We start from the raw sequence: 10613 nt of genomic DNA on the forward strand, positions 1-10613 counted from the left end.
CAGTGACCACATATTCTGTTTTCTTTTGGTTGCCAAGATGTCTTCTGTCGGCCTTTTTCGATTGCCAATTGGTCACTGAGCCTGTACCTGTCTGTCTGTCTGTCTGTCTGTCTGTCTGTCTGTGGTGGTCACTGAGCCTGTACCTGTCTGTCTGTGGTGGTCACTGAGCCTGTACCTGTCTGTCTGTCTGTCTGTCTGTCTGTGGTGGTCACTGAGCCTGTACCTGTCTGTCTGTCTGTCTGTCTGTGGTGGTCACTGAGCCTGTACCTGTCTGTCTGTCTGTCTGTGGTGGTCACTGAGCCTGTACTTGGTAAGGGTCTGTCTGTCTGTCTGTCTGTGGTGGTCACTGAGCCTGTACCTGTCTGTCTGTCTGTCTGTCTGTGGTGGTCACTGAGCCTGTACCTGTCTGTCTGTCTGTCTGTCTGTGGTGGTCACTGAGCCTGTACCTGTCTGTCTGTCTGTGGTGGTCACTGAGCCTGTACCTGTCTGTCTGTCTGTCTGTCTGTGGTGGTCACTGAGCCTGTACCTGTCTGTATGTCTGTCTGTGGTGGTCACTGAGCCTGTACCTGTCTGTATGTCTGTCTGTGGTGGTCACTGAGCCTGTACCTGTCTGTATGTCTGTCTGTCTGTCTGTGGTGGTCACTGAGCCTGTACTTGGTAAGGGTCTGTCTCTGCTTCTTACCCCTGACAGAAAAGAGATATTCTGCCAGTTCATAATCTCTTTTTAGGGCCAGATAACATTCTAATCTACTTTGACTTTCAGTTTCTTTTTTCCAATGTTCCAAATATGTTTCTTTGCTTTTCTTTATAATTGCGTTTACTGGTATTTGTAAAGCAGTGTTGGTGTAAGACTGGTCCGGGTTCTGTTAGTCTCAGCACCAACTGACTCAGGAGACTCTTTTCTGGGTTCAGCTCTTGGCTCTGGAGGGCTTTAAAATGGAGGGTGTCTTGTGAACTTGTTTGAAGGTGATTCCAAAAATTGAGTGCTCGTTTGTTAATGTTTATTATAAGGGGATATCTCCCTAATTCTGCCCTACATGCATTTGTTGGTGTTTTTCTTTGAACGTTCTGCAGAATTCTGCATGTAGGGCTTCTCCATCTAGTGTAGCTATGGTGACTGAGTGGACCCCAAACTTCACTACCATACAGCGCAATGGGCTTGATCACATTATCAAAAATCTTACACAGATAAACGAACAGGACCCAAGCTTTTCTTTTGAGGGAAATTTATTCAATTAGAAAAAACAGCTCAAACAGAGAACAAATGTATTCCAACAGAAAAAACATACGCTAGGGCCTATCAAACAGCTCAAACAGAACATATGTTACAACAACATAACAAATATGCCTACATATAGTCGATACACCGGTAGGCTACTTTCTACAGGTTTGCATTTGAATACACATGTGCGCATCTTTTAGCAAATCTGTGTGCAAAGTCTTTAACCACGCTCTTTACATCTAAACTGCACGCACGTTTATTCTCTATGCTAAGGATGGCCAGACCTGACAGCCTCTCTTGTGACATGGAGCTTCTGAGATATGTTTTGATCAGTTTTAGCTTGGAAAATGACCTTTCAGCGCTTGCGACAGTCACGGGTATTGTCAGAAATAGTTTGATGGCCGTGGCTACATCAGGCACACTTAATAGTATGGAGTTGTGTTTTATTATTACCGTGTTCGCTAAATCATAAAGGCCCTAGTGGTTGCCTGTTACGATTGCCTTTAGAACTATTATTTAAAACATATAAAGCCAGTTTAAAATACTTTTTTTTATTGTGTAGCTTTATATGAGAGACAACTTTGAGGGATATCTTAATGTTATTACGTAATATTATTTATTTATTACATTATTCGGCCCAGATTCGGCAGCCATCATCGGCCAGAGTCGATGATGGCTGCCGATAAACCGGTTGCCATGTCTCAGACAGAATCTGCCCATGTCCGTAACAGCTACACCTGGGCCAGACATGGCAACACTGAAATGTGCCAAAGGTGGCTCACATTTGGCCGCATCGAGCCGGAACACAGTCGAGTCAGCCGACACTTGGCCGCAATACGGCCGAGTCCGCTGGCTAGTGTTGGATAAAAAAAAAAAAAATTGCCACGCGAGGCCCCCCCACGGTGCAGGGGCTGCGGGGGTGATCTCTACGGGCCTGATCTTACACCAGATTTTGATTGGAATTTGGATATTATAAAATGTTCTTTTAATTGCATAGAGGCTCTTCTGGCCTTTTCTTTTAGGGCATTCACTGCCAGGCTAAAACTCCCTGAGGCTGTAATAGTCAGACCCAGATAGGTGTAACTCATGGTGTGTTCTATGGTGGTACTTCCTAGAGTAAAATGGTGTTTGTTTTCCTGACATCTGGGCCTTTTTTGGAAGATCATGATGTTTGTCTTCTTTAGATTTACTGCTAGGGCCCAGTTCTGACGGTAGTCCTCCAGGAGGTGTAGCTGGTGTAGGAGTCCCTGCTCTGTATGAGACAACAGAACCAGGGCCAGGCCCAGTTCTGACAGTAGTCCTCCAGGAGGTCTAGCTGTTGTTGGAGTCCCTGCTCTGTGGGAGACAACAGAACCAGGTCATCTGCATAGAACAGAGACTTCACCTCTCTGTCTAGGAGACGGAGGCCTGGGGCTGCACTCTGGTCCAGCTGCAATGCTAGTTCATTTATATGTTGAAAAGCGTCGGACTCAGATTGCAGCCTTGACGGACGCCTCTTCTCTGGGTGAAGAAGTCAGTGCGTCTTTCTCCTATTTTTACAGCACACTTATTGTTCAAATACATAGATTTTATAATGTCATAGACTTTTCCTCCAATGCCAGATTGCAGAAGTTTGTAACATAGTCCTTTATGCCAAATTGAATCAAATGCTTTCTTAAAATCAATAAAACAAGCAAATATCTTTCCATTCGTTTGGTGCACATGTTTCTGAATGAGCGTGTGAAGGGTGTAAACATGATCGGTGGTGCGGTGTTTTGGAAGAAAGCCAATTTGAGTTTTACTAAAGATGTTGTGTTGGTCCAGATAATCTAAGAATCTGTTATTTATAATGCTGCAAAATAACTTCCCCGGGCAACTGCTAATGCAGATGCCACGGTAGTTATTGGGGTCTAATTTATCTCCACATTTATAAATTGGAGAAATAAGCCCCTCACACCAGATGTCAGGAAAGCAGCCTGAACCCAGGACGATGTTAAACAACTTGAGCACTTTGCATTGCAGGAGTGATGTTTTTAGGCATTTCATTTTTAATGTTGTCTGGACCACAAGCTTTTTTAGTTTTGATACATTTTATTTTTCCCATCAATTCTTCCAAAGTGATTTGGAAGTCAAGAGGGTTCTGATTAGTTTTAATTGTCAATTCTAATGTTTGCAGTTTTTCTCTAATACTTTTGTGGTTTGAATGAAGTTCATTTGGTGGAATGTCTTTATAAAGATTCTCAAAGTGTGATTTCCACATGTCACCATCTTGAATGGGTAATGGCTGTGGCTTTGTTGTGCTCAATGTATTTAACATATCCCAGAATTGGTTTTGATGAATGGAGCTTTCAATTTTCTCCAATCTTTCATTTGTATGATTTTGTTTTTTGTTTCTAATTGTGTATTTATATCTTTTGAGAGTTTCGCTAAAGCTAATTCGTAAGTCGTGATTGTTTGGTTGGCGATGTTTTAAATTTGATATTTTTCATTTTACATTCATTGTCAAACCATTTTTCATTATTTTGTTTCTTCTTGTACCATCTTTTAATTTTGACAAGGTTGGCTTTAATAGCTGCCTCGTGAAACAGTGTGTTGACGTCAGCAGTGGCCATGTTAACGCCACCCTTGGTCGTGTCGTACCGATTTCCCTTGAATTCCAACATTTTACTGAATAGATCAGGGGAATTTAACGCCATGAAGAATTTGTCCCCACTGTCCTGAGTCCATCTGTACGTTGGGTTGAATTGATTCAATGTTTTAAAATAGATATTCATTTGGTTGTTGTCTGAAAGTGGGGATTGCTGCCTGACAGTGAACGCATTGATAGTGGAGGGGTCCATGTCAGTGAGAGAATAGTCGACTACACTACAGACAAGAGTTTAGGAGTATGTGAACCTCCCTAAAGAGTCCCCTTTGAACCTTCCATTAACTATGTACAGGCCTAAGGCCCGACAGAGGTGCACTACCTCCCTGCCATTCTGATTTATTTGACAGTCGAGGTTGTTCCGGTTGATGATGGTTGGTGTGATGTAAAGAGGGGCTTGACCAAATACATGGCTGTTGCCCTGTGGATCCAGGAAGTCCGGCTCACATCCAGTCCTTGCATTCAGGTCTCCACACAACAGCACAATTCCTTGGGCCTGGAAATAGCTGATCTCTGTGTGGAGAGTATCAAGGATGTCCTCCTCATAATAAGGAGACTCTGCTGGAGGAATATATGTAGCACATAGGTAGATGTCTCTGTCAGCTAATCCAATACTTTTATTAAGCTTTAGCCAAACGTGTGACTTCCCTTGTTTTACTGTTGAAATGTGAATGGCCAGCTCTCCTCTATACCAGACCAAGATCCCCCCAGAAGTTCTGCCCTTACGTATTGTTTTGGCCTTTATAGAGGGCACCATGACTTTGTGATATCCTGAAGGACAGTGAGTGAGTGCATCATTCTGACATCATGTTTCTGTTAACACAAGAATATCAACATGTTTAATAGATTTGAGGAATTCAGGGTTCGTACGTTGATCAAAAGAAGAACAAACAAAACAAAAAAACATGAACCTATTTGGTGAGACAATTGTGAAGATTATCCTTCCATAAATAAAGAGTATTTCATTTAATTTCTATAAAGTCTAATCAAATCAAGCGGGTGTCGCTACAGTGGAATAGTAATAATAATAAAATGTCATCAAAAATTATCATCTAATTTTCTATCTATATATTGTATGTACTTATCATTTCAATAGGAGGCGATCACACAGGATGTGCAGCATCTCTCTGATGTCTCCCAGCTCTGAAGGAGCAGAGTTAGGGGCTGTGGCAACAGGCCTGGGATCAGCTGCAGCATAACTCTGTTGCTGATGCTGTGGAGGGGGTCTGGGGCCAATGGCTGCTCCGTAGCTGCTCTGCTGATGCTGTGGAGGGGTTCTGGGGCCAATGGCTGCTCCATAGCTGCTCTGCTGATGCTGTGGAGGGGGTCTGGGGCCAAGGGCTGCTGCATAGCTCTGTTGCTGATGCTGTGGATGGGGTCTGGGGCTGCTCCGTAGCTGTCCTGTTGATGCTGTGGATGGGATCTGGTCCCAGGGCCTGTGGTGGGGGTCCTCTCCTGCCTGTCCTTCACAGTGGTGGAGTGATGGTTGTGTGGAGGGTGGGAGTGCACAGGGGGGTGCTGAGCAGTGAAGGTCCTGGCTGAGCGGCTGTGTCTTCTTTCTGGTTGAGGGCTGAACCTGGGTTGGTGGTGGGTAGGAGGTCTGGGCCAGTCTCTAAAGTTTCTAGTAGAGGAGGGGATGGAAGGGCTGCGTCCCAGGGCCGTGTCTTTCAGGGTCTTTGCAAAGATTCCCACAACTTCTCTGTGTAGATGGAGTCCATCATAGAGGTCCCAGGTGCCGATGGTCGGGTGGTGGGCAAGGTGCACATTTGGAAGGGCAGCACATCCTCTTCTGATCTCCATATTGATGTCGTGGATGACATGTGGCGGCATGTCTGTTCTGGGCAGCAGGGTGGAGATGACGATGCGAGTGTTGGGGAACTCCTCACTGGCCTGTTCCGCCATCTTCCTTACTGCCTCAGCAGTGTCTTTATGGAGGGTGTGCAGGTCATCTGTGCCTGTGTGGATCACCAGGCATTGAGGGTTGTTAAGGGTCTCCCTTTTCAGCAGCTTCATGGCCTGTCTTGTGGTGCTGCAATGTTTAAAGAGCACTCTCTGACCAGGAAAAAGCCGCTTTGTGTCAAGGTATTTTCCATTTGAGTCAGTCAGCAGGACTACCTCTGGGGCTTGCTCCTCAGGCTGGGTGGAGGGAAGCTGAGCTGAACAGAGTTGGCTGCTGGCTGCTGACTCTGTGGATGAATCTGGAGGTGCCAGAGTGTTGCTGAGCTGGGTGTTGGTTGGCTGGGTACAGGGCAGGGAGGATGGGGCAGGGACAAAGCAGGGGCTCGGGGCACAGGCCGGCATAGTCTGTGTCTCTGTACTTGTCACTCTTCGGGCTGCTGAGAGTTGGTCTTTTATCTGTTGGAGTTTCCAGGTGAAACTCTTTTCTCTCTTTTCAGCATCCTCCTTTACCTTGGCCAACTGGGTACGTAGAGCACTGTTCTCCTGTTTCAGCTCCTTTAGACTCCCTCTTAGGTCTGATGCAATGGCCTGGTTGTCCCTTTTAAGTTGCTGGAGCTCCTCTTTAAGCTGTTGCAGAGTGTTCTCTGGGGTGGCCTGGGTGAGCTCTTTGAATTCAGTAAATTCCAGCTCCAGCAGGACCAGATTCTCCTTCAGCCTATTGGAGTAGTTTATAGGTGTGGGAGGGGCAGAGATGGTCAAGGTGTTGCGTATCTCTGCTGGTCTCTCATCATCCTCATTGTCAGAGGGGGTGCTGATCTTCTTGGTATCTACCTCAGCTCTCAGCAGGGGAAATGTCTCTTTAAAGGACTCCAGGTCGGATACATTTCCTTGGACCACGACCTTTCCTTTGGTGTAGTAGGTGATGGTTAGCAGAGGGTCGTCCTTGTCAAGGTGCTCATCTTTACAGACCTTTAATCTGCCCCTGAGCCAATGCCCTCACTGGATACATATAGATAATGTTTGCACAGAATCTCCTTCCAGATGTAAATGGATTCGGTGAAGAAAATGAGGTTGTTCTTCTTTCTTTCTTCATTTTGTTGGATGTAGTCCGCAAAGAGGACCTCTGAGTTTTCCCGCAGAGTGTTGTCTTTGTGTTTCTGTTTAGCTATGACAGTTTTACATTTAGCAGGGTATTCAAACTCTCTGCTCTCTGTGTTGGGCTCAGTTGATTGGAGCTCGGTTTCCATGGTAACTACTCTTTTACTTCGAGGAGCTATGCTACTATGTTAGCTGTTTTAGCTTTTCTAGCCCGTCAATAAAATAAAAAAATAAAAAATAAAATAAAATACATTGGGTTTTCCAGGGATATTATCAGAAATGATCTTCTATAGTGTTTTCACAACATGTGAGTTACTGTCCCTCTTCTGTTAGCTTCTTTCTTAACCAGTTTATCCTTTTGGAATGGCAGTTGACAGCGGCAGTTAGCAGTTAGTAGTGGTAGTTAGCAGTTAGCAGCTAACTGCGTTAAAATCAGAATATCTATCAGGAAATGTGCCTTCCTTTTCAAGCCTTCCCTATCAGTGGGGTCATCTCACCTTTAGGAAGCCTCTCTCAAGATTTGTGAAAGCAATTCTTCATGTTGTCTCATTTTTTAGGTCCAAAGTTTTAAGATTGTTCAGGAGCTCATCTTTGTCACAGCTTCTCCTGTTGAAATTCTCCTCTCTCTCTCTCTCTCTCTCTCTCTCTCCGTCTAGCTCTCTCCCCCCCTCTCTCTCCCTCTCTCTCTCTCTCCCCCTCTCTCTCTCTCTCTCTCTCCCCCCTCTCTCTCTCTCTCTCTCGCTCTCTCTCCCCCTCTCTCTCTCTCCCCCCCCCCCTCTCTCCGCTGCTGTAACCCGAGCCAGCTGTTCATACCACCCAGGTGAATGCATGCCACCGCGCATTATTACATATTACATTTATTACATGAAATATCATTTAGCTGACGCTTTTATCCAAAGGGGCTTACAATGCGTGCATTCAACCATGAGTACAAACTCAGAACAACAATAATCAAGGTATGTTTGTATATACTGTTGAATTTAATTTGTGACATTTAGCTAAGGTAATTAAAAGATGTACATTACACTAACGTTACTGTTTTTGATATGAACTGCGGACGTCATAAACACGTGGGCGTGTGTGTCAAGCTTACAACGTAACCGCGTCACCCCCTACGTGACCCGCCCCACGCTTGTCAAGCGTTTCCGCCAAGATGGTTGTCGGTGCCTTCCCTATCGCCAAGCTCCTCTACCTCGGCGTGAGGCAGATGAGCAAGCCTGTAGCGAACCGAATAAAAGCCGGAGCCCGCAGAAGCGAGTTCTTCAAGACTTACATCTGTCTGCCGCCCGCACAGAGTGAGTAACCGAGCTAACGGCTAGCTATGACCGCTAGATAGCAGCGTCAGACGCCAGAGGGATGAGCGAGGAGCCGCGACAACCAATCAGATTGTAGTTGTCGAGAGCGCTTAACTAATCATTTTCATGGATCTACCTGGTCGACCAATGGCAACCAGGCAGGAGGAGGGCTGGTTTTGTGTGTCATTGAGCAGGTAGTGTGTAGCCTTTAGTTTTTGTCCGTACATGACAGCATTCTGAATGGCTTTTGACGGACAATATGAACATATGTTTTACCTGCCACTGCGTTCTGTTGTTGTCACATTTGTCACTTTAGTTTCCCTAAACAAACATACCAGCTCTAACTGGCCACCGGTCATTACACTGTTCACACAAAATGAAACGGAGAGAAACTACAAAAGGTATAGGACACATTTAGAAGAGAAGGTTTTATTGTAATCTTTGTGAGGATAATATTAAGACATAGTATATTTATATCCATACAATAACGTATTATATTTGACATTCTATTATACTGCTGTATTATACTATATACTGTGATATACTATGTTACTACCTTTCACCTTTAACTATATTGTAATTTCACATTTGCCACTATACAATATTACGTTGGTGGTACAGATATTTTGCATCATCAACGTCTCCAATGCTCCTGTGTTCTATTTTAATTTGTGTTTTATGTTAGTGGTATAATATAAGATTTTATTTCTTTACTTTCTCTATTCATCTGTATTACTGTCACAGCAACCAAATTGCCTCACTTGAGATTAATAAAGCCCTGATCATATCTTATCCTATGTCATCTTATCTTGTGTTAGTTCACAGCTGCTGGTGTTTGTTAGGGGCTTGGCCTCAAGTGCAGACCTCAAAATGTTCCCTGACTTAGTCGAATGAACAGCAACAAACCGGGCTTCCGTGTGCTCTCTAAGCTCAATACTTGGTCAATTGTACGTTGCATTTTAACATTTATTTCAACGTGTTCCCTTTTGAGGTAATCTCAACCAAAATTGCAAATTTGAGCAGCACATCCAATTGAAAGTTTAACTGGAACTGTGTATGCTCTCGGTCCTCACAGTTTACCACTGGGTTGAGATGAGAACGAAGATGCGGATCATGGGCTTTCGGGGCTCCACCATCAAGCCACTGAATGAAGATGCGGCTGCAGAGCTGGGTGCGGAGTTGCTCGGAGAGGCAATCATCTTCGTCATTGGTGGTGGCTGTATGTTGTTGGAGTATAGCAGACAAGCCACTAACACTCGGCGCAAAGAAGAGGAGCAGACTGAGAGCATCACAAGCCTACAGACTCAACTAGCAGAAGTAACACTTGCCACAGAGACTCTAGATGCTCAACTGAGAGAGATGAATAGGCTACTGCTGTCCTATCCTGTGCCCGCCAAAAAGTGATGAAATTAGCCCTGTTCCTTGGTCTGTGTGTGAAAGAACAAGAGTGCACATGCACACACACACACACACACACACACACACACACACACACACATGCCCACACACACACCAGCACACACACACACACACTCATGACACTGATAACGATCCTGCTTCACACACAGCCCATTAAGTTGGCTGGAACAGGTGCTTATATAACAAATCAGTGCGCTTTGGATTTGGGTGCTGTCATTAGCTCATGTTTCAAGCAACCAGTTGTTAAGGGGGATTGCTATGATATTCATAGTGTATTTCTGAGGTTGTTCTTGCATGTCCCTAATACATTTGACTGTATATAATGATTTACAATAAAATGTGATGGCACATTGAAGTGAATATATTTCATAACAGCTTTGTGCACTTGATTCATGGCCAAACATGGACAACCATATCTGGCCAACTTCAGGTTATGTTGGATTATTCTTATGTGTCTGCCCCTACAGTTTCATGGACATGCTATGTCATAATTACACTGTAAATCTCCTTTATGATTCATGTGCATCAGATGTAATGGAAACTGTAAAATAAAATGGTAAGCCCTCTGTTAATAGAGATGTTGTCAAATCAACATAGTGCAGTTACAAAAGTAAAATATGTCCTGCCATAAGTACATAAGTAAGAGATGTCAGTACTTTTTCCACCACTGCCAAAAAGTATCCATAGGCCTACTTTATTACGAGCAAGTGTGCATTCAAAATGTTACTGAGGTAAAAGTACAAAAGTATTAGCATCAAAATATAGGCCTACTTAAAAGTGCCACAAGTTACTGTTATGCAGAATGGCCCTTTTCAGAATAATGTTTATAAATAAATATATTTATTGATGCATTAATGTAGTACTTCCACCATATACTATATAATACGTGTAGGCCGAAGGGAAGCGGTAGGTTTATGACACTACACTACCCAGAATTCATCAAACGTAAATATCGCGTCACTTCACATTTTGGAATGTTCCAAGTGCACGATGAGCAACATACATGCAAACTAAGCTAATATGTCTGTTTCCCTCACATTTGTTCAAATATATATAT

General features: G+C 44.1%; 2 protein-coding genes across 2 annotated transcripts; one reads left to right on the forward strand and one right to left on the reverse strand.

The window, feature by feature from the left end:
* Positions 1-2101: 2101 nt before the first annotated feature.
* Positions 2102-7503, reverse strand: LOC117741650. Its single transcript, XM_034548811.1, has 2 exons — positions 7340-7503; positions 2102-6649 (listed from the first exon to the last, which is right to left on the reverse strand). The coding sequence occupies exon 2, from the start codon at positions 6144-6146 to the stop codon at positions 4935-4937; it is 1212 nt and encodes a 403-aa protein (XP_034404702.1). The 5' UTR covers positions 6147-6649; positions 7340-7503; the 3' UTR covers positions 2102-4934.
* A 385-nt stretch (positions 7504-7888) lies between these two features.
* Positions 7889-10128, forward strand: opa3 (outer mitochondrial membrane lipid metabolism regulator OPA3). Its single transcript, XM_034548812.1, has 2 exons — positions 7889-8137; positions 9213-10128. The coding sequence occupies exons 1-2, from the start codon at positions 7996-7998 to the stop codon at positions 9539-9541; spliced, it is 471 nt and encodes a 156-aa protein (XP_034404703.1). The 5' UTR covers positions 7889-7995; the 3' UTR covers positions 9542-10128.
* Positions 10129-10613: the final 485 nt, after the last annotated feature.

The sequence above is a fragment of the Cyclopterus lumpus genome, chromosome 13, assembly GCF_009769545.1.
Source record: "Cyclopterus lumpus isolate fCycLum1 chromosome 13, fCycLum1.pri, whole genome shotgun sequence".
NCBI classification, from domain to species: Eukaryota; Metazoa; Chordata; class Actinopteri; order Perciformes; family Cyclopteridae; genus Cyclopterus; species Cyclopterus lumpus.